General features: G+C 41.6%; 1 protein-coding gene and 1 pseudogene across 3 annotated transcripts in view; both read left to right on the forward strand.

Annotated features, from left to right (window-relative positions):
• Window positions 1-27,824, forward strand: part of CEP170B (centrosomal protein 170B) — a 132,719-nt gene that overhangs the window by 48,301 nt on the left and 56,594 nt on the right. For all 3 annotated transcript variants that reach the window (XM_069103834.1, XM_069103836.1, XM_069103835.1), the window contains 4 exons: window positions 1,040-1,118; window positions 10,144-10,202; window positions 12,601-12,739; window positions 21,523-21,636. In XM_069103834.1, the coding sequence (XP_068959935.1) occupies window positions 1,040-1,118; window positions 10,144-10,202; window positions 12,601-12,739; window positions 21,523-21,636 (391 nt within the window). The remainder of the gene's footprint in view (window positions 1-1,039; window positions 1,119-10,143; window positions 10,203-12,600; window positions 12,740-21,522; window positions 21,637-27,824) is intronic.
• Window positions 22,848-25,091, forward strand: LOC138173758 (protein ecdysoneless homolog pseudogene; annotated as a pseudogene).

Below are 27,824 nucleotides of genomic sequence, written 5' to 3' on the forward strand. Positions count from 1 at the left end.
AGACAGAAATTTATAAGTGTGCATTATTATTTTTTTTTTACCCAAAAAGAGATGATCCATCTCTCTGGGGCCAGTTGGTGCAGGGACAAGCAGGAACAAATCTAAGTCACCCCAGAAAGCATCACTGTATCGCTTTTTGAGTTCATATTTCTACAGTGTTTTACAGTAAACTGAATGCCCTTCCTCATACTAGTCCCTTGTCACCATTTTTACCTATGGGATCCTGAGTCCAAGAGAGAAGAAGTGACTTTCCAAAGATAGTAGTTGGTTTATATTTATATTAATGGCCTCACGTCAATAAGGGAAAAGTTAAACACTGTCCAGTGTCCTTTCTTAAAGGTCGTCAGGGACATTTATGATGTATTTTTGAAAGTTTTTCATTTTGAGTAATTTAAAATAATTTTTAAAGTCTTATTGCTTAGGAAGGTTAGCCTACACACACCTGGGAAATTTTCACTGTGGCTCATGTCCCAAGGTTTCTGGAGAGCCTGGAGTGTTACTGTAATAAAGTTTTGGCAACAGGATCATATTCTTTATATGGAATTTCCCAAGAGAATTCTGGGGCCAGTCCATTGTGGTATAGTGGAGTGAGTACTACTAAACTTGGAGTCAGGAGAAACCTGGGTTTGAATCCTGACTGAGAACCTGTGTGTCCTTGGACAAGTCACATCCTGTCTTTGAGACTCAGTTTTCTCATTTCTTAAATGGGGCCTCTGATACTTTTGTATATTTCTCTTCACTATTGTGAAGAAAGCAATTTGCCAATGTCGAGTTGCTAGAGAATGCCAGTCATTATTAAGATGATTTATCATGCTTGCCATGTGCCTAGCCCTGGGCTCTGCCAAACAGCTTTAACATGTGTTTATTCGAGGAGATTAGGAATGATGGGGGGCAAAGAAGGCAGAGAGAGTTCCACAGGGTCCTGGGAAGCATTACCGGCCTACAATTGAACATCTCTCTATCCAGGATAATCCTTCCTTGGGTAATAGAAGGTTAGCCCCTGCCTCAGTCTAACCCCATATCTCCTTTCTCCATACAGACATTTGTGAACGACGTGCGCATCCCTGACCAGAAATATGTCACTCTGAAACTCAACGATGTTATCCGCTTTGGCTACGATATCCTTTTTGTGTGGTCTGGGTTTTTCTGGGGTTTCCCTATTTTTTCCCCACCCCCTCTGTTTCTTCCTGTCTATTCCTTCTCTGAGAGCCAGATTTTTTTCTGGTCCTGCAGAGGCAGACCCAACATGTCGCACTGTGAAGTCTCTCAGGTGACGTCGGCTCATGCAGCAGCTGGACGGTGTGCTCCTAGCTTATTCAGATAGAGGGAAGTGATAATGAGGCCAAGGTCTCATGTTCATCCCTGTGCTGGCCCCTCAGCCTCCCAGAGGGAGAAGACCTATTTGGGGGCTCCTGATCTTTCACTGATTACTGGTCCCACGGGGAGCCAGGTGAGGAAGGTGGAGGCAGCTTAGTGTGAACATCCTTGAGCCTAGAAACTGTGGTTGACAAGTGGAGGGTTAGGAGGGCCACCACTGTGTGAGGTCATTACTGATCTATTTTCCTGTCCTTTACAGGGGTGATATTCTTAGCCATAATTTTTCCCCCACCCCTCCCTCTCTCGATACCCTTTTGTACATAAATAGTTGGCAAATATATTTGACAAGTGTGTTCTGAGTCTTGCTTAGCCTTGTGCTCACAGTTACTCTGTGGGAGAGACAGGGGAGCTCATGATGAAGGCGAGGCAGAGGAGGAGACTCAGACCTTGCCTTCAGAGAGCTGGGAGGGTAACAAGATCTGGGTTGGGGGGGAGAGGAGGGACAGAGATGTGAAGCAGAGGAGAATGGTTTGCACGTTGGGTGATATTCAGCAGCCAAAAATAACCTAAAGGGATAAAATAATGGGTCAAATTTAATAAAGTGAAATTTTCCTTCTGTCTATCTGGGGTCCTCATTGATGTAGTCTCCTCAGCAGGTGCAGATCACAGCTAATCAATGTATCTTCTATGAATCTTGTTGGTGTTGTCTCATAGATGTTGAATGGATGGATGGATGAATAAATGAATGGATGGATAGATGGATGGATAAGAAGGCATCTGTTAAGTACTTATGATGCTAAGCCATGGGGATACACAAAGAAAAGTAAGTCAGGCTGAAAGCAAGACTGGTGGGAGTGGGGAAGATTTGGGGGGATTGGAGGGGACAGATGGGAAGGCTTCCAGTGCCCTCAGACTTACTTGTCCATTGGTGACAGCTGGTCAGCAGTTGGTGATGGTGGGTGGTGGGGATGGTAGGCCTCTCCTACACAAACATTGCTTCCCTTTCTGATAGCTGAAGGTCCCTTCCAACTCTAAACCTATGACCTTATGCTATGATTGGTTCGTTCAGGATGATTCCAGTCTATGATTCTCTATGGGCGTCATGTCAGACCATTGACTAGTTGAATCAAAAGTCAAAGTCAACATCAAATTGGAAGAAAGGATAAAGGCAAGGAGATACCCAATATAAATATGACAGCTTCAACCTGACCTATTCAAAACAAGTCACTGACACTATAAAAAATACTAGATGAAAAAAGGCAAAGGTGTCACCTTTAATCAAACTATTTTCTGCAAAAGTTTTAAATAATCTAAAGCAGTCTTCAGAATAAGTAGACCTAGGGGATGGCAGAGAATGAGATGGATAGATAGTGTCGTGGAAAAAAAGAACATGAATTTGGACAGACTTTGAGATATGGTAGAGGATAGAAAGATCCGGCCTGCTCTGGTCCTTGGGGTCATGAAGAATCGGACGTGACTGACTGAACAGTAGCAACAACAACAAATGGTAGCTGTGGCTGACAGTAGGGTCAGTAGTCTGGGGGATACTGCAATTCTCAGGGCATTTGGACTCAGGGGAGGGTCACTAGAGATCTTGGGAAGGGGGAGGTTGAAGTGCCGGTGGTGATGTGACCTGCCTGGCGTGTGCCTGCTCTTCTCTCACTCTCAGGGCGCCTTGCTGCCATGGCTAGGCTGGCTTGCCAGCCCTAACGGTGGTAGTTATTTTGTTAGGTGGCCAGGATGGCAGGACTGTTCATTGGTTACCCCTTGTTCTCATGACCTGGCCAGCACAACTCGTGTGATCTGCACTGCCAGAGAGACTACATCAATGAAGACTGCAGATCCACTGAAGAAAACATTCCATGTTATTAGATTTGCCCCATTATTTTAACCTTTTGAGTTTTTTTTAGCTACTGAACATCATGCAATACATAAGCTATCCTCCGATTCACATCTTCATTCTGCCACCTCCCCACTCCCAGGATATGAACTCCCTGAAAACAAGGCTATGGTATATTCCTTGGTAGTCTTTTTGAGACCACCAATTACATTTCCTCAGCTAGATACCTTTTTATACTACTTGCATGTAGATCACCATTGGAAATATACATAATCCTACTTGAACTCACCATGTGTCTCTCCGTTGCCTTCTGGGCCACTCACAGCTTCGATTGTTCAGAGATTCAGGTTTTTAAAGATTTGTAGCCATGTAGCATTCCTAGGAAAACATTTGAGTTTAAAAATTGGGGATTTGTGCCATAGAGCACTTCGGAATTACTTCTCAAACACTACTCGATTTTCCAAATGCATTCTGGGATTGTGGAACAGAGACCCCTTTGTGGTGGTATTTATCAAGAAATCTTGTTCGATCGTAGATCCAGAAGCGGAAGGGACCCTCGAGGCATCTTGTCTAACTCCTTCTGTTTCCATGTAACAGAAGCCCAGGGAGGTTGTGTCTTTCCCAGGGTCACATCAGGTAGTAAGTGCTAAAGGTGAGGTTTGAACCCAGATTTTCTGACTCCAGAACCAGTGCTTTCCCCCCTGACATAGTCTGACCTAACATTTTTAATGCTATGTTTTACATTATCTATTCAAATGCTTTTTGGTAATCATCAACTAATAAATACAATGGGACCTTGTATTCTTTGTACCTTGTAGTCAATAAACACATGATTTTTAGCCTTCCTAATTTCATTCTCATTTTTATCTAGAATATCCTCAAAACATATTCTCATGAAGCTTTGATCAAGATGAGAAAATGGTTGGTAGTTATTGGTGTTTTCCCAGTCACATTTTTGGGCTAATGCTATCATACATATTTCCCCCCCTCCCCCATTCTTTTGGTATCTTTCCCTCCTTGGTCTGTCTCACAAAATACTTCTGTGCTTTCAAAATTGTGTTAGCATGAGCACACATTCTCTGAGTGTGTACTTGCTCTGGCCCAATCTTTGTTCCAGACTTTGTCCTCAAATGCCATTCCTACTTCCTAAGATAGCTTATCAGGGATCGAAATTTCAGGGTCCAAATGTGGTGTTTCCTCTGTTATTCGTGGTGAAAATAGATAATAATTAGAAACATTGGCAAATTGGTTCCCTTTCTATCTTCTGTTCTGCTGATTTCAGCTAAGTATGCTCACGGGATGATGCTGACTAGTCGTGTTTCAAACCAAGCCTCCACTTCTCCTTTGTTTTATGGGGTGAGAGTGGCTATAACCTTTCCTTGTCTTCTTGTGTTGTTTTGCAAATGAGTGTATGTTTTAAACTGGTGGTGCCCTTTGCTGCCATTGCTCTGCTGAGCAAGGAGATGAAGTGGTGTCTGGGCTCCATAGGTCTCCTTTTTCTGGAGATTGCTTTACATTATTTAAAACTTTTGCAGAAAATAGTTTTGATTAAAGGTGACACCTTTACCTTTTTTCATTTAATATTTTTTTTGTAGCATCAGTGGCTTGTTTTGAATAGGTCAGGTTGTAATTGTCACATTTATATTTGGTATCTTCTTGCATTTATCCTTTCTTCCAATTTGATGTTGACTTTGACTTTTGGTTTAACTATTTGATGGTCTGACATGGCTTCCATAGAAAATCATAGATTAGAATCATCCTTAAGGAACCAATCATAGCATAAGGTCATAGGTTTAGAGTTGGAAGGGACTTTAGAGATAATTTTTCAGATGAGGAGACCGAGTCCCAAAGAGGTTAAGTGACTTGTCTGTGGTCACACAGCTAGTAAATATCTGAGGCAGAATCTGAACCTAGGTCCTGCAGACTCTAAACCCAGCAATCTATCCATTGTACACCATGCTACTTCTCTCTCAGCATCCAGTTGTTTCCTACCTTCTAGCATGATCAGGGCAGCTAGATGATACAGTGGATAGAGCGCCAGTTCTGGAGTCAAGAAGACTCATCTTCCTGAGTTAAAATCTTGCCTCAGACACTTACCAGCTGTGTGACCTTGGGCAAGTCACTTAACCCTATCCACCTCACTTTATTCCTCTGTAAAATGGACTGGAGAAGGAAATAGCAAACTGCTCCAGTGTCTTTGCCAAGAAAACCCCAACTGGGGTCATGACGAGTTGGGCGTGACATTTTTTGGAGGTGTGTGTGATCTTTTCTGCTTACTATATCTAGCACCTCCTGGCCCTTTTCTAGATTGCTAGATACACTTTTGACCTCTCTCCTTTCTCAAATCTGAACCATATTTTCTGATACACTGTTCACATTTCTACCTTGTGCCTTTTGCCGCTGAATATCAAAATGTATGCAGACTTGATCTGGAGGAGCAGGTTGTCTAAAAAATTTCTGTGCCTCTTCATCCTCTGTGACAGATGTTGGCACATCAGCTTTAACTGCCTTCAGCGGTGGTCTTTTTGCTTAGATGCATCATGAGCACTGCAAGACAAGATGACCAAATGTCCCAGGAGGCTGATTCTTGACTTTGGGCAGACAGCAGAACCCACTTGGTCAATTCCTTTGTTTTTCTTTTCAAGTAAAACCTGTTAGTCATCATTCTTTGTACCTGAAACTTCCTTCTGACTTTTGTTTTGTTTTGGTTTTGAGACTATTGATGTTGAAGTAATTTGAGTCTTCTGATCACATGTTAGTTTGTTAGTCGGATAACGATCTCATATTTAGAGGACCAACAGTTGTTATTTTTATAGGCAGTCTAAAAACTGTGGTTCTCAGCACCTTCTGCCTTCCTTTTTCCGTTACTGTACTCTGCAGAAGGGGGTCACACAGAACTGAGGGCCTGGGTGAGTCATGACCTCTGTTTTGCCTCAATTTCTTCATCTGTAAAATGGGGATAATAATAGCACTTCCCTCCCAAGGTTGTCATGAAGATGAAATGAGATAATAAATTATAAAACACTTAGGAACCTGGGACATAGTAAGCTCTATATACATTTTAGCTATCATCATTATGATAATTTTGTATTTTATTTTGTGCCATGAGTTGCTACTGCCAAATAATTCATCTATCAGAAGCTAATTTCCTTGTGAGGCACTTCTTCATACTTAGCCTATCTTGTTCTTGGATAAAAGAGTCACTTTTTTGCCTGGACTATAGTCAAAGCCTTTTCTGTGTGGTAGAGCATGACAGGGCATATAACTTGCTGGCACAACCTCTGAGGACCTGGAGTCACCTTCATGCCATGGTGAGGCATCTGAGGAGGACTTGGTGAAGGAAGGTGAAATGCAATAGGGATAAGTATAAAGTCCTTCACTTGGGTTCAGACAGTCAACTTTACAAGTACTGGATGAGGGAGGGCATAATTTGGCAAGTTTATGGGCAAGAAGGTCTTTTAGTGGAAGGCAAATGAGTCAACAATACAACATTATATTCAAGAAAAATAATTGACTCTATAAGAAAGGCATGAGAAAAGTGGTACTGTTACTACCCTTTATCCCAGTAATTGGAGTAGGATGTTCAGTTCTGGGTACCATGTTTTAGGAAGGACCTTACCAAGTTTTGTTGTATCTAAAGGACAATGGCCTAAAGATTGAGGAGATTAGAGACAATACAATGTAAATATTAGTTGAAGGAACTTAGTGCTTTCCAGTATTTGAAAGGGTGTGGTGGAGAAGGAGGAATTAGCTTTGTTCTATTTGGAGCAATTGAAGGTACAGAAAATGCAAAGACTATTTGAGTTTGGTGTAAGGGAAAAATCCATAATGATTATAACTGTCTACTAGTAGGATGGGTTGCCTCATGAGATAAGGCCCTTCCATCCTTGGAAGTCTTCAAGTGGAGGACAGGTCACCACTTGTTGAAGATTTTGGCAGGCCATTCTCCATGCCTTCAATGATCTCCCTCCTCAGTTCTTCCCTTAGACACCCTTTGTTTCCTTCAGAACTCACATGAAGTCCTCCCTCCTATGGTAAGCCTTTTCTGATTCTCTAGTTGCCCCTCCAAAAAACCTCACCTTTGTATTTATTTCATGTGTGTTTGTATATGTGTTGTCTCCTCCTATAAACTCCTTGAGAAAGCTTTGTGTCTTTGTGTTCCTTTTGCTTGTAATTCCTGGAACACAGTAGGAGCTTACCAAATATTTCATTTTTTTTCCGGAAGGATGTAAACCAATGGGCTTGTGGGGTCACTTCCGAATCTGAGAGTCTGTAATTCTCTGGAAAGGGAGGAGTAGATCCAGACTCTGCCATTGCTTATTAAAGCCTGGAGGAAGAAGGACTCATGATTAAGACATAGATTGGGATCCATTAAGTACTAGGTGCATATATCTGGCTCTAGGGTTCATAGGAACCACAAGAAAGAAGAAACAAAACAAAACAAAAGAGAGAGAGCAAATAGTATGCTTTGATCTGTATTCAGACTCCATAATTCTTTCTCTGAATGTAGATAGCATTTTTCATCATGAGTCTTTTGGAGCTATCTTAGAACCTTGCATTGCTGAGAAAAGCCAAGTCTGTCAAAGTTAGTCATTGCACAGGGTGGCTGTAACTGTGTACAATGTTCTCCTGGTTCTGCTCCCCTCGCTCAGCATCAGTTCATATAAGTCTTTCCAGGTTTTTCTAAAGTCTGTAGCAGGCAGTTTTAAAGGTGCCACATGCCTTCTGCTGCCTCAGAATTGTGCCTCTGGTCACTCAGAGACTGGGAAGGCAGAGGCTGCAGAGATGTGACTGTTCAATATTTCTGTTTCTAGGGCCTTTGAGATAGCAAGTGATGAAACTTCATAGGATCATAGATTTAGCATTGGAAGGGACCTTAGAGCCCACTGAGTATAACTGCCTCATTGTACAGATTAGGAAACTGTGCCCCAGGGAGGCCAGTGACTTGCCCAGAGTCATACCTAATGTAGCATCCTGTAACAGTAACTCATTTTTTTTCTTTTTTTTTTCTTAAAGCAATTGGGGTTAAGTAACTTGCTCAAGGTTACACGGCCAGTTATTATTTCTGGGTGTGGTACTGAGTATCTGAGCCTGGATTTGATCCAGGTCATCCTGACACTGGAGCCGGTGCTCTTACTCGCTGAGCTACCTGGCCTCCCCTAAGCAATTGGGTTTAAGTAACTTGCTCAAGGTTACACGGCCAAGTGTTTCTGGGTGGGTGCTACTGTGTTTCCCCAATAATAAGACCTATCCCGAAAATAAGCCCTCCCCTTACTGTGTAAGATTCCTCTAAAATAAGCCCTCCCCTGAAAATAAGCCCTATTGAGATTGCTACTGTAGTGAAGGTGATCCCCTGCACTATTACCCTCTGTATGCACCGTTCCCCCCTCCGAAACGCACACTGCGCTCCGAGCTGCATCCAATCAGAGCTGCAGCAGTGAGCGCGTCATCCTGTTCTTCCCCAGTGATTTGCTTATTGAATAAAGGTACATTTTTTTGTTCATATTTACCTGTTTATTAAAATTGCTGTCAATGTTCATTAAAATAAGCCCTCCCCTGAAAATAAGCCCTCTGGTGTTTTTCTGTCCAAAAAATATAATAAGACAATGTCTTATTATCGGGGAAACACAGTAAGTGTCTGAGCCCGGGATTCGATCTCCAGGTCTTCTCAACACTGGAGCCGGTGCTCTTACTTGCTGTGCTACCTGGCCGCCCCTAACAATAACTCATTTTAAGGGGAGGGGCAATATGATAACCTATAAGGGCCACTTGGTTTCCTCCTCTCCAACTTTGGGGAGTTGATTTTAGACAAAACTTCTGAATGGTCACAATCCTCCTGAGCTACTAGCTAAGAAAATCCCTAACAACTAAGCAGAAGTTAAGCTCTCTGCCTAGCTTTGTTTGTATGTATCTCGTTAACTCTTTGTGGTTGTGGCAAAATTCAGTTTACTGGAATTTGTAAAATGAAGAGGCTGAACTAGACCACCTTTGAAGTCTCCTGACTTTAGGTCTACCATTCTCCTGCCACCTAACAGCTCAATTAAAAAACATACATTAAGTGCAGTTATTTGGCAAGGCTCTCTGCTTTGTGCTGGGGATCCAAAGATGATGTCTCTTCCCTCCAGGATCTTACTGTTGAATAGAGGAGTAGGGAAGTAAGTATGATGTAAGGAGAAATCCAGAAATGTGCTCTAGGAAAATGTCAGAAAGAGAAGGTCATTTTCACTAGGTGGAGAGTAGAGAGAGAAGCAGGGAAGGCTTCAGAGAGTAAGTGGCATCTGAGCTGAGCTTTAAAGGGAAAGTATGATTGCATCAGGTGATGATGAAGAGAGAACGCATTCCAGGAAGTAGGGATGGGCTTGACTAAATGGAATTAGGAAGTGAGAGAGGGCAGGATGAGATCGAGGAATGGAGGTGACTTATTTGGCTGAATCAGAATCTGTGAGAACTTGCATGAAATAATGCTGAAAATGGAGTAACCTCCAAGTTGTGGTGGATCTTGAATGCCAGATGAAGGAGTTCATATTTTATCTCACTGGCAATGGGGAACTTGTGAAGAGAGGACCTTTGGGTCTCAGCTATTTGCTGTTGCTCCAATAGCACCCCAAGCTAATGTGGTTTCTTGTGAGAGGATTTGTTGTTAAATGCTGTGGGGTAATGGAAGTGGGGCCATGGGACTCGGGAGGCTTGGGCTCCAATCCTGGTTGTGTTACTGTGTGATTCTAGGCAGGTTACTGCTCCTCTCTGAGTCTGTAAAAACAAAGGAACCAAAAAACAACAACTAAATTTGTACTGCTCACCTCATAGGATGGGTGGGATGTGAAGAATGAACTTTGTAAGCCTTGATGTTCCATAGTTGGGAGCCGCTTTTTTTCCTTCACACCCTCAGAGTGAACAAAGCCCCCTCGCTTCCTCCAGGTGCTTTGTTTCTATGCTTGTAGGACAGGCCCCCTCGTGGCTGTACTTTCCTTAATGCCTTTGTCTACATTCTAACCTGTACGTGTTAGAACATGTCCAACACAAGGTCCCCGAGGAGGCTCTCAAGGTAAGTCACTGGACAGCTTCTGGAGGGGAGGCCAGTGCCTTGTGTCACAAGCCCAGTGCTCACCTTTTTCTTTTTCTTTTTGGAGGGGAAATTGGGGTTAAGTGACTTGGCCAAAGTCACACGGCTAGTAAGTGTGTCAAGTGTCTGAGGCCAGATTTGAACTTGGGTCCTCCTGACTCCAGGGCCAGTGCTGTACTCACTGCACGTACCACCTAACCACCCCTGTTCACCTTTCTTCCATTGTCCATCACAAGGCAATTGGGGAAGGCTTTCTTCTCATATTCTGGTCTCCTGGTTCTGACACTCACTGTCTGACCTCTGGCAAGTTCCTCTCCTTGAATGGGTTTGTCTCCCCATCTATAAAATGAGGACAATAATAATCCCTGCCCTGCTTCTCTCCCAGGGTTGTTATGAGGCTCTAATGAGACAATAGGTAAGGAAGTTGGTATAGCCTATAAAGCCCTTTACTCATGTTCCATTTATTTTAATATATAGGATTTAGATTTGAAAGGGACTTTAGTAACCATGTAATCCAACCCCCTTATTATACAGTTACGTAATTGAAACCCAGAGATGGAAGAGGGATTTTCCCAAGCTCTTGCTTCTAGTAAGTAGCTACCAAGATTTGTATAAGATAATGGGATTTTGAGACGAAAGGAACCTCAGAGATTGCCTGGTCCAACCCTTCTTCCCACTATTTCACAGAGTAGGAAACCAAGACCCAAGAAGGGAATGTGACTTGTCCACAGTCACCTGGGTAGTTCACTACTGAGATCTGGGGTTGACTTCAAATCCAGTGGGTGTTCTCCTACACTGACAGTGGGGCATCAATTCTGGGCCTCAGTTACACCATCTGTAAAATGAAGAGGTTGGACCAGATCCTGTGAAATGGGAACAGATGAGGATACCATCTCATTTCTTTGGGAGTTATGGGCATGTTTTTCCTAGCTTTCATCCCATCCCCTTTCCTCTTTCTGGGGTCATCTTCTAAAATGTGGCTTTTTGAATGAATGATGATATGTCCTTAGTAGCTAAAACACCCCACCAACAACTCTATGGAGGTATTTTCACTTCTGTTATTTTAATCCTGGCAAAGTGCCCAGAGTTTGGGCAGGGGAACTATTTCTTACCTCAGTAATCATAGGATCAGGATCTGGAAAGGGACCTTAGATATTATAGAGTCTAATCTCCTTATTTTATAAATGAGGAAATTCAGGTAAAGAGAGAGAGAATCAATAGATTTGCTTAAGGCCACCCATCCATTAAGTAGCAGCTCCTCTGACTCTAAATATCAAGCTGCATTTTGATAGATTCTAAACCTGTGAAAGCAGCAGCATAGTGTGGTTGAAAGTATACCAGACTGGGTGTCAGGAGACCTGGATTCTGGTCTTGGCCTTCTCACTGACACTAGTGTGACCTTGGAATAATGCCTTTCCTCTTCTGGGCCTCAGCTTCTGCTGTAAAATGGAGGCAGGGTGGGATTTGGACTAGATAGTTGCTAAGGTTTCTGCCAGCTCTTGAACTAATTGACTGGACTAAAAATTGCTGCATCCATTCTTCATTCCCTCCAGTCACAAAACAGCCTATAGCTCCTGCACACTCTGTCCCTCTGCTTGGCAAAGGTGTCAGGAGGATTTAAAGGCTGGGTTTTTTTAAACCCTTGATTTAGGCTTAAGTGGGCTCAGGTCTTGATTCTTGAGTATTGTGTCCAGGATGGAGTATAGAGGAAAGAGATTTCTATTTGAAATCAAGATCCTGAGTTTCAGTCCTAACTCTGCTGATTGATATCTGTGCTTTCCGAAAAGTCACATTACCTCTATGGTCCTTGGTTTTCTCATCTGGAATTTTCCTCCTATGGAAGAGCCCTGGAATTAGAAGATTAGCCCCTGCCATTTATCGGTTTTGTGGGCTTAGACAGGCCTCTTTCCATTTTTGAGCCTCAGTTTCTTCATCTGTAAAATAAAGATAAGGATTCTTGCTCTACTGACATTATTGTGGAAAATTGTTGTGGGAAAGGGACTTTATGAAAAAAGAAATGACCGTAGAGTGCTCTATAAATAAAAGTTGTCATTTTTGAAAGTCAGTGTAGTTTAAAAGAAAGAAGCCTAGACTTAGGTTTACACAATATGGGTTCAAATCTTATTTTTTCCTTTGTAAAATGAGGATAATAGTTGTACTGTCTATCTCACAGTATTTTTTTGAGGGAAGTGTTTTGTAAAATTTAAAGCATTATAGAATGGGAGGTCTTATTAAGGTATTGATGTTTCCTCCTCTCCACTGCCCCCAGTGCTTCATAAATCACAAGGTACTATGTATAAAAATTAATATTTTCTCTTTTCATCATGGTGGGATGAAGTAGAATTCTTCTTACCTTTGCTTTCTGACCCTTGCCTTTCAGCATGAAAAGTATACCAGCCAGCTACAGATGAATTTTAAGGGCACAGCTGTGAAGCGAGGGGACTCGCCACCAGACCTTGGTCCTTATTCTGAATCCCCACAGGCCAAACCAGAGAAGGGAGACCGGAGACCTGTGCCAGGTAAAATGAGGCATGGGGCAGGGCAGGGAGGAATACATGTGTCCCAGATATAGATGTATGTTTATCCACTTTCCTCAGGTGCACATACGAGGCCCCATCTCTGTCCGCATGAATTTGCATTCTAGCTGAGTTTGTGATAGACCTTTGGCGAATGATCTCCTTTAATGTGCCTATGGGAATGACTGGTGGTGGGTGAGAGGGAAAGAATTCAAGAAGGCTCTTCTCTCACCTCTGTCTGTCTTTTCTTTCTCTTAGGGCAGCTGGGCCAGCCTAGTACAGGGATCAGATAGTAAATATTAGGCAAGCACTGTGCTAGACTGAAGATACAGACAAAAATTTTAAAAAGTCCTGGCCCTCAAGGAGTTTGCAATTCTCTAGGGCATAGATTCTCAAAGTGGGTGATAACCACCCCCTGAGGGTCGCTGGAATGAACCAGGGGTGTACTAGTAACCTTGGGTGATGCAAATTTTAAAAAATTGTAAAAGTGTTAAAGAAAGTAAATTTCCAGGGGGGAGCTGAGTAATTTTTTTTTAAAGGGGGTGATAGGCCAAGTAAGTTTGAGAACCTTTGCCTAGGGGAAAACAGCTTGTACACATAGCAGTATGTACAAAATCTATACCAGTAATACTAGGTAATTTTTTTGGATGGAAGAGGCAGTAGTTTGCAGGATCAAAAAAGGCTTTATGGGGAGAGCTGAGCTTGAGGTGAGCTGGGAACGAAGTTAGGAATTCTGAGACAAGGAGGTAAAGAGAGAACATGTTTGGGAAACAGGTCTTTTGCCTATGCAAAAGCATGGAGATGAGAGATGTGACATTATATGTAAGGGAAAGCATACTTTGCAGAGTGGGTGAAAGGCAACGATGTATAATAACCCTCGAAAGGTAGGTTAGAGCCAGGAGATAAAGGGCTTTAAATGCCAAGCAGAAGAGTTTGTATTTGACCCTAGAAATAATAGGAACTAACTGGGACTTTTTTTTTTTGGAGGGGGGAAGGCAGGGCAGTTGGGGTTAAGTGACTTGCCCAAGGTCACACGGCTAGTAAGTGGTAAGTGTCTGAGGCCGGATTTGAACTCAGGTCCTCTTGACTCCAGGGTGGCACCTAGCTGCCTTGTGACTAGAACTTCTTGAACTAGGAAGTGAAAGGAAAAGTTGGAATGGAACAGTTGAATCTGATGCACCTGCAATTCCACAAATATTTATTAAATCTACTTGGGTGTAGAGACCCTGTGATTGGTGCTGCAGTGGAACCTAAAATAGGTAAGGTATGCTTGGTCTTCTCAGAGTTTGTAATCCAGGGGAGACAAAGGAGGGACAGATCCAAGGCCTGCCCTCAGAACAGGCAGGGCATTTCCAAGAGCTAAACTAACAGTTATAGCTAAAATTTGCATAACTCTTTAAGATTTGCCTCTCAGTTTCTCCAGGGAGGTAAAACCTGTTCAGCCCCGACTGCTACCCCTTGATTCAATGGCCTTGTCTGGGCGCAGGCTCCTGGATAGCTCAGCAGATCAGTTAGTGGCATTAGGCAGCAGGGCTGTGTGTTGTCCATCACAACCTCAGTCTCCTCATCTGTAAAATAAAGATAATGATGCTTGCAGTACTTATATTACAGAATTTTTGTGAGGACAGTGCTTTGTAAATCTGTAACTTGTACTAGAAGCTGGTAGACTGTTGTGTCAACTTTGGAGGGTGGCACGGCTCCATTCTCTATAAACATTTATTAAGTACCTACTGTATACCAGGAACTGTACTCAATGCCAGGGATACAAAAAATGCAGAAGACAGACTCTGCCCTCATGGAGTTCACCTGGGAGGTAGTGCTATCATTATCCCCATTTTATAGATGAAGAAACACAGGCGAATTGGTTAAATGACTCACCCAGGGTTGCATATCTAATAAGTATCTGAGAATTTAAACTCAGGGCTTCTTTACTCCAGGTTTAGTGTTCTTTTTTTTTTTTTTAAAGCAATCGGGGTTAAGTAACTTGCTCAAAGTTACACGGCCAGCTATTTTTTGTGTGGGTGCCAAGTATCTGAGGCTGGAACTGATCCTGGGTCTCCCGACGCCGGGGCCGGCGCTCTTACTCACTGCGTCACCCTGCCATCCCTCAGGTTTAGTGTTCTATCCACTGTGCCACCTAAGTGCCATAATTAATAGCTCCTATCTCTATAGTGGAGAACTTAGAATAATAAAAGTTGGGGCTTTTGTTATTTAGTCCTTTCAGTCATGTCCAACTCTTTGTGACCCTATTTGGGGTTTTCTTGGCAAAGATACTGGAGTGGTTTGCCATTTCCTTCTCCAGCTTATTTTACAGATGAGGAAACTGAGGCAAACAGGGTTAAGTGACTTGCTTAGGGTCACACAGATAGTAAATGACTAAGGCCAGATCTACACTCAGGAACATGAGTCTTCCAGACTCCAGGCCCAACACTCTATCCACTATATCAACTAGCTGTCACCTAAGAATTGGGGTTAGAAGAGCTCTTAGAGATAGTTTACTTTATCCTCCCTTTATTTTAATTTTTTCAATGTTTATGTACTTTGTATATCTTCTCCCAATTTTTTGCCTTTTTTTTTTTGGAGGGGCAGTTAGGGTTAAGTGACTTGCCCAAGGTCACACAGCTAGTAAGTGTTAAATGTCTGAGGCTGGATTTGAACTCAGGTCCTCCTGACTCCAGGGCCGGTGATCTATTTGCTGTGCCACCTTGCTGCCCCTTCTCTCTCTTTTTTTTAAAAATTAGTTTATCTATTTGCTTTTAGTTTACAACATTCAGTTCCACAATCCCTTGAGTTTCAAATTTTCTTTCCCTCCCTCTCCTCCCCTCGCCCTCCTTCCCCCATGGCAGCAATGCAATCAAATACAGGATCTACTAATACCTTCACATTAAACCTTAGTCAGGCTGTAAAGAAGGATTATAACCAATGAAAGGAACAATGGGAAAGAGGAAACAAAACAAAACAAAACAAGAAAGAGAGCAAGTGGTCTGCTTCAGTCTGCATTCAGACTCTGTAGTTCTTTCTCTGGATGTGGATATGTCTTTCCATCACGAGTCTTTTGGAGCTGTCTTATAACCTTATATTGCTGAGAGGAGCCCAGTCTATCAAAGTTGGTCATCACACATGCGTTGTGTCTGTAATTGTGTACAAATTTCTCCTGGTTCTACTCTTCTCACTCAGCATCAGTTTATATAAGTATCACTGAGTTTTTATGAAGTGTGTCTGCTCCTCATTTCTTATAGCACTTCCAATCATATTCCATTACATTCATACACCACAACTTGTTCAGCCACTCCCCAATTGATGGGCATCCCCTTGATTTCCACCCCAATTTCTTTCAGTTAACAAGCACTTATTTTTTCCCTCCCATTCTCCCACCCACCCACACTAGGAAAGAAAAAGAAAGCCCTTGTAATAAACAGAAACTTTTCCAAATTGGTCATGTATGAAAATGTCTTTTAGTCTGCATTTGGACTCTTGTCATCTATCTGTCAGAAGATGGGTGGCTTCATTATTTGTCCTCTGGCATCGTGGTTGGTCACTGTGTTGATCAGAATTCTTAAATTTTTCAGAGTTGTTTGTCTTTAGTGTTGTTGTATGAATCGTTCTGGTTCTGCTCACCTCACTCTGCATCAGTTCATACGAGGCTTCCCAGGTTTCTCCCCTTCATCATTTCATCAGTATAGTACAATAGTATTCTATTACGTTTGTGTATCAAAATATATTCAGCCATTGATGGCCATCCCCTTGATATCCAGGCCTTTGCTACTACAAAAAGTTGCTGAAGATATTTTTGTAGCTATGAGTCCCCTTTATTTCATAGATGGGGAAGCTGAAGTCAGTTTAAGTAGCAAAGTCAAGATTTGAACCCAAGCCTTACAGTTGTAGATACAGCGCTTATTTTCTTCAGTATCTCTTTCTGTATGCGTCAGAAAGCTTTCCATCTCCACGGTCCTACCCAGCATCTTGAGGGTTGGGCTTTCTCATAGTCTCTGTGGTAGCTTTTCTTTGTTTTTAGTTTTTCTCAGAAATTCTTTGGTTTTGAGGTGAAACTGAGCGTAACCTTAGGCCGGGCTCATGTTGCTGCAGCCTGTGAGAATGAGGCTTGGTCATCTAAGGATGCCTGGGGAGGATGGCGGAGAGGGAAAGCTATGTTTATGGTGCCCCTGTCTCCACTTCTAGGCCTGTCTTCCCTGACTTCCTTAAGCTTCCCTGGCCCATGGACGGGACCCAGCCTAGGATGAGGGAGAAGTCTGAGAAAAAGCCTTCTTGTTCACTGTGGATAAACTGAAGTAGGATTCTTTTCTAAGAAATTAGTGTTTAAAGAGGGAGATAACGGAAGTCTCTCCTCACTGCAAGAAAATATTCCTAGCTGGAGAGGCAGACAAACATTACCTGTCTATGAAGCAGGATCGATATCCGTGTCAATTACAGAATACTTTTCATCATCATAGGTGTTCAACAAATGTTGGTTGACTATGACCTTAGGCTAGTTAGCCTCAGTGGCCCAGAATGGGTTGGACTTGGATGGACCCTTGTCACTCTCCTGGCACTAATATTCTATGGCTTTTTTTTTTCTTTCTGTCCAAACCCATGATTTCACTGATGTAGGGATTGTCTAGGGTTCTGTAGCTTAGTCCTAGAGAGCTGTGTGGGGCACTTTGAGGTTAAAAGATTTGTGTTGGTCCCATAGCTAATGTGTGTCAGACGGAGGATTTAAATCCCAGGTTTTCCAGATTTCAAGGCTGGCTCATATTCACTAGGCCACAGTTGTCTCTGACTATTAATAAGTATTTGTGAAATGTGAGCACTCACTATTTATGAGCTGCTATCTTTATTAACAATGACAATAATAGTAGTACAATGTACACAGTAGGTGTTCAATAAATATACATTGAATTGTAATGAAAAAGAAAAATATAAAAAGACCCCTTATAGAACTTTAGTTCTATATCCATCTATATCTATATCTATTTATAATACTTAAAGTCTAGCCACAGCCCAGCATAGTTGACTTTCCCATGGTATGGCACGTGTCCTCTCAGCCGAGGGATTATGAAATATTAATCATCACTAGTTAGCATTTACACAGTCCTTTAGGGTTTACAAAGCATTTTGCAAATATTATATAATTTGATTCTGACAATAACCTGGAAGGTAGATGCTATTATTATTCCCATTTTACAGATGAGGAAACAAAGGCAGACAAAAGTTAAATGACTTACCCAGCATCACACAGCTAATAAATTTCTGAGTTGTGGGGCAGCTAGGTGGCGCAGTAAATAGAGCACAGGCCCTGGAATCAGGAGGACCTGAGTTCAAATCCGGCCTCAGACACTTGACACACTTACTAGCTGTGTGACCTTGGGCAAGTCACTTAACCCTAATTGCTCTGCCTTCCCCCCTCCAAAAAGACAAAAAAAAAATTCTGAGTTGTTTGTTAAACTCATTTCTTTTTTTGTCTTTTTGGAGGGGACAGTTGGGGTTAAGTGACTTGCGCAAGGTCACATAGCTAGTTTTGTGTTAAGTGTCTGAGGCTGGATTTTGACTCAGGTCTTCCTGACTCCAGGGCTGGTGCTCTAGTCACTGCACCACCTAGCCATCCCATGTTGAACTCATTCCTTACTTCTTCCACATCTAGTACTAGAGTATTATGTTATATCACATCATATTATATTTCATATCATATATTGTAATCATATAATATCATATTTTATATACATATATTTACTATACCACAAAGCTGCCGCAGTTAATGAGAATAGCTCTCTTTTTTGTAGTGTTAAAGCCTTACAAACTTTTTTTTTACAATAAACTTGAGAGTTAATGCAAATTATATTGTCCCCATTTTACATGTAAGGAAAGCTGAGGCAGGTGAAATAACTTATCCAAGGTCTCAAGACTTGCATTCATGACTTGTGCTTCCAAGTCCAGTTTACTTATTACTGCACTTGAGGCTGCCTGTCTGCATGTGTTCACAAACAGCATATAAACTAGTATTTCCATGTTGGAGTGTGGAGATTTTGGGAGGGATCTGTCAGATGGTACAGGATAAGAAAGCAAGTCATGGTAGATTGGAAAGAAGAGATTAGGAATCTACTCAAATGTGCCACTAATTACTTAGGTGACTTTTTGTATCTCTGTTTCCTCATTTGTGAAATGAGTGCGTTTGGCTAGGTCTTCTCTAAGGTGCCTTTCTAGCTGTTAAGTCTTATGAATCCTGTAATTGCTTCCTAGCCCTAGGGTGAGTTTTGAGGCAGATGTTGAAAGGCAGGACATGGATTTGTTACCTTAAGACATGGGCTCACAGTGCCCTCTAGTGGACAATATAAGATCATCTTTTGGCTAAGCACATCTGGCTGGTAGCCCATTCATTTATTTTGTTTATTTATCACCAATTTAATTTTTTATTTTAAGTAAACATTGTTCTCAGAGATCATCTGGGGTGATAAAACCGGTTGGCAAAAAAATGAGTTTCAACTGATGTTACCAGATGCATATATTTATTGAAATTAAAATACACATATTCTGAATTTAGCAAATATAAAACAAAATGGGAATTTCTATATACATAGTACAAGGAAAGAGGAGTATGCATGAAACTTCTTATCTCTGTTATTTACAGCTTACTTTTGTTTTAAAATATATAATATATAAACTTGTAGTTTTCAAAGCTGTCTTGCTTCCAGATTCCTTTTGGTCAGATATTTTTTTAAATGGCACAATGACACTCCCTCCCTCTGTCTCTCTATTTAGCTCTTTTGTGCTCTCTCTCTTGATCTCTTGTTCTCACTGTCTGTCTCTTCTCTCTTTCTGTCCTTCTTCCTTTCCTTCTTTTGTCTTTTCATCTTTCTTTCTTCCTTTCCTCCATTCCTTCTTTCTTTACTCTTTCCCTTTCATCCTTTCTTCTTTTCCTCTTCCTTTTCTCTTTCTTACTCCCTCTTTTCCTTTCTTCCTTCCTATTTTTTTTCCTTTATTCATTTCCTTCTTTCCTTCATCTTTTTCTCCTTTAGCCATTAAAATGTTTCTACTTTCCTTTGTAGGATGCTCTCTGTTCATTGACTTCCACAAGTGTCTTGCAATATCCATAAACTTTTTCATGATCAGATATTTAAAGAGCGCATGCACTACGTGGCAGGAGGTAGATTAATGCAGTGGGAAGACCACCGCATCAGAAAATCTGAGTTTGAAGTGGGTTCTTAGAACTTTGTAGCCATGTTGGGGCCAATCACTCATTCTTCCTCTCAGTGTTTGTCTCCTCCTGAAATCTGGGGGTGAGCAAGCACAAGATGAGAAGATAGAGAGCCAGCTTTGGAATCAGTCAGACTTGACGTCAAATCCCTTCTCTGACACCAGTCATGGAACCTTGGGAAAGTCACTTAAAGTCTCAGTGCCACAGGCAACTCTGTAGGAGCAGAGAACTCAGAGAATATTTGCTGATCTACTTTAATGCAGAAAGTATCCTCACTAAGAGTGTTTATACCAACAAAATCACAGGTTGAGATGCTCCAAAAAGTGCATGAAGATGTAAAATAAGGTTATAGAAGGAAGGAAATATGTATTTATTAAGTGCCTACTGTATGCTAGGCCCTGTGCTATCTTTAGACAGGGGTTGCATTCGGAGAGGTGTAATATTGGGATGATGAAAGAGGGCTGAGCTTGGAGTTAGAGGTGCTAAGTCTGAATCCTAAGACTACTGCTTATTCTCTGTATAATCTTGGGCAAGATTACACAGATTCTTCATCTGTGTGAAATGAGAGGTTCTATGTAGTTGACTTTAATGGTCTCTTCCTGCTTTAGATGTATGGTTCTAAGTTGGACTGTAGTACTTGGGAGAGCTTCATGAAGGGGATAAGAATCTCATTTATCTGGCAGGTTTTGGGGGAATGAGAGTGCTCTGGATAATTTGGAATTCTGGTTAAAAGAATATGATGTGTCTCCTGGGGTTGATTAATGTTCACAGAATGAGAATGTAATGAAATATAATGCACTGTGGTCTCATGGAAAAGAGCTGTAGACTTGTAGTCAGGAAAGACCTGAGTGTAGATAGTGACTTTGACCCTTTACTGGGTGTGTGTCCCTGGGGAAATCTTTTAGCTTCTTTGAGCCTCTATAAAATAGGGAAAATGATACTTGAATTTCTTAATGTACAGGTTTGTTATGATCAAAGTACTTTGTAAACTTTCAAGTGCTCTAACTTTTTTTTTTTCCTTTTTTGGAGGGCAATTGGGGTTAAGTAACTTGCCCAAGGTTACACAGCTAGTTTTTTTTTGTGTGTGTGTGTGTGTGGGGCGGGGGGTGTTAAGTGTCTGAGGCCGGAACTGAACTCGGGTCCTCCTGACTCCGGGGCTGGTGCTTTACTCACTGCACCACCTAGCCACCCCTCTAACTTTTAATAGTCTTAAAATTAATTGGTATCAATGCTAAGACCTTGCTGTTGGTAATATCACTGTCCTTGGACTGGGGAAGTCCTTGTAGAATTTGCAGAGCCCCAGGTTTATCCCTATGGGTTTTAGGGCTCAAGCAACTATGTTGTGTAGAGGGAAGATACGAGAATTGGTTCATTTCCTGGCTCTGTTACTCCTTATTTAACCTTAGGAAAGTTTCCTCCCCTCTCTGGGGTCCCAGTTTCTTTAGTTGTAAAATGAGTGGTTTGAACTAAATGACTTCTGAAGTCCCTTTTGGATCTATATCTAGGAAATTTCACCTTCCACATGGGAGAGGCTGCTGGCCTTGCTTTTGGAACTCAGTTATTGAGGTAATAGAAATTTCTTCTTTTCTCTTTCCAGAGCCATTGACCTACCGCACACCACTATATGGGCAGCCTTCATGGTGGGGGGAGGATGATGGCAGCAACAAGTTGGACAGACCAGAGGGCCAGCACCAGGAGGACCATTATTCAGGTAAGGGTCCAGGATGGCTTAATGTCCTCACATCTGAGGTCAGCCTTAGACCAAGTCCACAGATCTGATGTTAGGACACCATTGGCGCTTGACTCTATGGTTGACTCTGGTCGTATGGGGAGGCAGGACCCCTGACCTCAGGTATCTCAAAAGTTTGGGGTAGGGAGAAGAAGAAACAAGTTTCCTATCCTCAACAAGCTTATGAACTGAGAGACGCAAAAGAGGAGAAACCACAGCCCTGGCCTGGGAGTATTCCCAATCTTATAACAGCCCCTGTGAAATACCAGATTTGTCCCCCAAAAAGTGCCCAACGAAGCAAAATAAAGCTTACAGACAGCAAATGTTTCAAATAAAGAAACAACAGAGGAACAACCCCAGGCCCTATACCCTTTAATAGTCTGGGATGGGGAGGAACCACACCAACCCATATGGAACAGTTCAGTGCTGACCTGAGTTAAACTTAGCACAATTTGTTTATAGGAGCTCAAACAAGGAAAATCCGTGAGGGAGAGAAGGAGAAAGCACTTATTAAGTACCTACTGTATACCAGGCATTATACTAAGTACTTTACAAATGTTATCTCATTTGATCTTCACAACCCTAAGAGGTAGGTGTTTTTATGATCCCCGTTTTACAGATGAGGAAACTGAGGCAGACACTGAAGTGATTTGCCCAGTCATACAACTAGTCAAGTAGGACAGTAATCCAATCCAAGTCAGAGAGTCATTCACAAATAACACGGCCAGATTGGTGTGGTCAGTCATACACCGTGGCTGGCATGTGAAGAGATCCGTCTGACTGGAGCAAAGGCCCTGTGAAGAAAAGGCGAGTGAGCTGATGTTGGAGAGTAGGTGGCTGGACGCCAGGTTATAAATGTCCTTGGATGCTAAGAAGAGGAATTTGAAGTTGATGATGTGGGATGTCTTAGAGCTGTTCTTCTAGATAAGAATGGTGACTCATGATACAAAAATTGTACATTATTTCAAATTCCTGAAATTGGACCACACATCTCAGCTTACATTAATATCCTTGTGATAAATTGCTGTAATCTCTTTGCTAATAGTTTATTTAAAATTTTTACATCAACATTCATTAGGGAAATTGTTCTATAATTTTCTTTCTCTGTTTTGGCTTTTCCTGGCTTAGGTATCAGTACCATAGTTGTGTCATAAAAAGAATTTGGTAGGATTCCTTCACCTATTTTTCCAAATAGTTTATATAGTGTTGGAATTAATTGTTCTTTAAATGTTTGGCATCTGGCCCTCGAGATTTTTTTTCTTAGAGATTTCATTGATGGCTTGTTCAATTTCTTTTTCTAAAATGGAATTAAGAATTTTATTTCTACCTCCCTGGCGGGCCCTGGGGGGCAGTGTGGGGCTGGTGGGGCTGGAGGGCCCCGGACACCTTGCCTGCCGGCGGCTGCCTACGCCAGTTTTCCAAGAACAAGAATGGAGGGGAACTTGAAGCTGTCAGTGGCAGAAGATATGGTGGAATATCTTCTATTTTTGTTGCCAGAAGAGCCAGGAGATCCAGAAAAACACAAAGAGGTCCTTCAGAAGTATATTGCTGCAATAACAACCCAGTATACACCTCTGCTGGTTTCTTATATCTGGCAAAATCAGCCTTTTAATCTCAGATACAAACCTGCTAAAGGTAGCATTCCTGCTCATATTGTTGGTGTAACTAAATTTGGGAATAACATTGAGGATGAGTGGTTTATTGTTTACCTAATAAAGCAGATTACGAAGAGGTTTCCAGAGTTAGTAGCAAGGATTGAAGATAACGATGGTGAATTCTTGCCAATAGAAGCTGCTGAATTTCTCCCCAAATGGTTGGATCCTGATAGTAGCACCAACAGAGTGTTTTTTCACTGTGGAGAGCTGTGCATTATTCCAGAACCACAGAAAGCTGGGGAAATATCCTGGTTACCTGCCACACCTCCCACAATCAATCAGGCACTATCAGTCATCACCAGGCGCTCTGAAAAAATCGTAGCCTCAGAATCCATCCAGGCAGCAGTAAACAGGAGGATCAAAGGGTACCCAGAAAAAATCCAAACATCCCTTCATCAGGCTCACTGCTTCCTCCCAGCTGCTGCTGTGGCAATTTTGAAGCAATGTCCTCAGCTGATAGTTGCAGCTGTCCAGGCCTTTTACTTACGGGATGCTATTGACCTTTGAGCCTGCCGAACTTTCAAAATGTTCTTGCCAGAAACACATATAATGGCTTCGCTCACATTCACAAAGTGTTTGTATGCACAGTTGGTACAACAGAGGTTTGTGCCAGACTGCTGAAGTGGGTATAGTTTGCCTCCCCAGTCCCACCCCCAGTACTGAGCACATGAATTGGGCATGAAACTGGCTCATGGCTTTGAGATTTTGTGTGCTAAAGCCAGTCTGCTTCCTGACTTCAAGAAGCCTCTAATGATGAACAACTCTATTTGGAATGGCTTTCTTGAGAGTCTGAAACAGAACAACTATTTTGAGGGAGAGATGGAAGGCTCTGCTAAGTACCTGCAGAAACTACTACTGGCAGAGAACTAATTTCAGCAATCTGTGAATGGGCCAGAAAACTTTCTTGACATAAGCCCAGGGGAAGAAATCTTAACTTTATTACAAACAGTGCCTTTTGATCTGGAGGAGCTTAAGAAAGAAGATGCTAATCTCCCCTTAGAAGATGATGATCACTGGCTGTACCTCTCACTGAATCAGCTGGACCAGATTCTGCAGGAAGCAACTGGTAAAGATGAACCCGGTCTCACTCCCACTCCCAAAGGGGAAGAGGAGCTGAACTATGATCTAACCAAAGTCACAGAGAGTGTGAAGGCATTTGTGTCCAAAGTCTTCACCACAAAGGAGCAGAACTGCCTCGGGAGCCATCTGAGGCACCTATCACCTTTGATGCAGATTCTTTCCTCAATTACTTTGACAAGATTTTGGGGCCAGATTCTGGCGAGTCAGACTCTGATGACTTAAATGGTGATGATCTGGATGAGGAGGACTCTGAAGGCCTAGACAATGATGATGTAGACCTTGCTGCCCAGAGCCCTGAGGAAAAGGCCTCCACGAAAAAAAACGCTAGAGAGCATCAAATCATTAATGGCACAGATGGACCAGGAGCTAGCACACACTAGCATCGGGAAGAGCTTCACCACCTGGAAACAAATGGACAACTTGACAAAGGAACTGTCTCAAACTCTTGTAGCCATTCTAATGACAAAGTGACAGCAGATGGTACTGTTCTGGAACCTGTAGACGTGGATCTGAACTTGGTCTCAAATATCTTAGAATCCTATCATTCCCAAGCTGGACTGGCAGGACCCGCTTCTAACCTTCTACAGAGCATGGATGTGCAGCTCCCCGATGACATAGATCACAGACATCCCAGCATGTAACTGAAAGAATAACGGGGCAGCCAATAAAGAGTCCATCTGATGTGCTCTTGTTGCCCTGATCACGCACTTAATAAATGCCATTTAAACAACAACAGCAACAACAAAAAGAGAATTTTATTTCTTCTCTTAATCTGGGCCATATATATTTTTGTAAATATTCATCCATTTCACTTAGATTGTCAGATTTATTGGCATACAGTTCGGCAAAATAGCTCCTAATTATTGCTTTAATTTCCTTTTCATTGGTAGTGAATTCACTCTTTTCATTTTTGATACTGGTGATTTGGTTTTCTTCTTTTTTTAAATCAAATTAACCAAAAGTTTTTCTATTTTATTGGTTTTTTTTTAGCTCTTAGTTTTATTTATTAATTCAATAGTTTTCTTACTTTTGATTTTCAGAATTTCTAATTTGGTATTTAATTGGGGATTTTAAATTTGTTCTTTTTCTAGTTTTTTTTAGTTAAATGCCCAGTTCATTGATCTGTTCTTTCTCTATTTTATTCATGTAAACATTTAGAGATATAAAATTTTTCCTAAGAACTGCTTTAGCTGCATCTCATAAATTTTGGTATATTGTCTCCTTACTGTCATTATCTTTGATGAAATTATTGGTTATTTCTATGATTTGTTGTTTGACCCACTCATTCTTTATGATTAGACAATTTAATTTCCAATTAATTTTTAATCTATCTTTCACGGTTCTTTATTATGCATATTTTTATTGCATCTTGATCTGAAAAGGGTGCATTTAATCTTTCTGCCCTTCTGCATGTGATTGTGAGGTTTTTATGCCCTTAATATATGGTCAATTTTTGTGTAGATGCCATGTACCACTGAGAAAAAGGTATATTCTTTTCTATCCCCATTCAGTTTTCTCTAGAAGTCTAGCATATCTAACTTTGCTAAAATTCTTTTCACCTCCTTAACTTTTTTTATTTATTTTTTGGTTAGATTTATCTGGTTCTGAGAAAAGGAGGAGAGGTCCCCCACTAGTATAGTTTTGCTGTCTATTTCTTCCTGTAACTCAATTTCTGCTTTAAGAATTTGGATGTTTTATCACTTGGTGCATATATATTTAATATTGATATTACTTCATTGTCTATGGTACCTTTTAACAAGATGTAGTTTCCTGGGGGCGGCCAGGTAGCACAGCGAGTAAGAGCACCAGCTCCAGTGTCAGGACTACCTGGAGATCGAATCCTGGGCTCAGACACTTAGCACCCACCCAGAAACACCTGGCTGTGTAACCTTGAGCAAGTTACTTAACCCCAATTGCTTAGGGGTGGCTAGGTGGCTCAGTGAGTAAGAGCACCGGCTCCAGTGTTGGGATGACCTGGAGATTGAATCCCAGGCTCAGACACTCAGCACCACACCCAGAAATAACTGGCCGTGTAACCTTGAGCAAGTTACTTAACCCCAATTGCTTTAAAAAAAAAATGTAGTTTCTTTCTTTATCTCTTATAGTTAGATGTATTTTTGCTTATGCTTTGTCTGAGATCGAGTCCTTTTTTTATTTTACTTCAGCTGAAGCATAAAATATTTTGCTCCAGCCTTTTATCTTTGCTCTGTATATATCACTCTCCTACAGATGTGTTTCTTGTAAAAAACAGTGTAGGATTCTGGTTTTTAATCCACTCTGCTATTCACTTCCATTTTATGGAAGAGTTTATCCCATTCACATCTATTCACAGTTATGATTACTGACTGTGTATTTCCCTCCATCTTGTTTTTTTACTGTTCTCTCTCCTTTCACCTTGTCCCTCCTCACCAGTGTTTTGCTTCTGACCACTGCCTCCCTCAATTTCCCCTCCTTCTATCATGCTCCCTCCCTTTTCTTTCCTCTTTCCCCTCCTACTTCCCCTACAGGGTAAGATAAATTTCTATATCCTACTGAGTGTATATTATTCCCTCTTTGAGCCAAATCCCAAGGTTCAAACAAGGCTCACTTCCTCCCTCTTCTCTTATTTCCCTCTACTCTAATAGGGCTTTTGTGCCTCTTCAAATGATATAATTTATCCTATTCTTTGTCCCCCTTTCCTCTTCTCCCAGTAATTTTTTCACCCCTTAATTTTTTTATATCATCACATCAAAGTCGACTTAGACCCATACTCTCTGTCTATGTATACTCCTTCCAACTGCCCTGATAGAGAAACAGTTCTCTAGAATTACAAGTATCATCTTCCTATATAGGGGTATAGACATTTTAACCTTATTGAATAACATGTTTTTGTTTTCTTTCCTGTTTACCTTTTTATGCTTCTCTTGAGTCTTATATTTAAAGATTGAATTTTCTGTTCAACTCTGGTCTTTTCATCAGGAAAGTCTGAAAGTTCCCTATTTCTTTATTTAAAAAAAATTTTTTTTTAAGTATTTGAGGTTAAGTAACTTGCCCAAGGTTAAACAGCCAGTTTGTGTGTGTGTGTGTGTGTGTGTGTGTGTGTGTGTGTGTGTGTGTGTGTGTGTGTGTGTGTGGGTGTTAAGTATCTGAGGCCGGAACCGATCCCAGGTCCTCCCGACTCCAGGGCCAGCACTCTTACTGCGCCACCTAGCCTCCCCAAAAGTCCTCTATTTCATTGAATATCCATCTTTCCCCTGAAAGAGTATGCTCAGTTTTATTGGGTAATTGAGTCTTGGTTGTAAACCAAGCTCCTTTGCCTTCTGGAATATCATATTTCAAGCCCTCTAATCCTTTAATGTAGAAGTTGCTAATGTGTAATCCTGCCTGTGGCTCCTTGATATTTGAATTGTTTCTTTCTGACTGCTAGCAGTACTTTCTCTTTGACCTGATAATTCT

Source organism: Petaurus breviceps, unplaced genomic scaffold (genome assembly GCF_028583685.1).
Source record: "Petaurus breviceps papuanus isolate PSGF00001 unplaced genomic scaffold, PetGlider_PUasm1.0 64, whole genome shotgun sequence".
Lineage (NCBI taxonomy): Eukaryota > Metazoa > Chordata > Mammalia > Diprotodontia > Petauridae > Petaurus > Petaurus breviceps.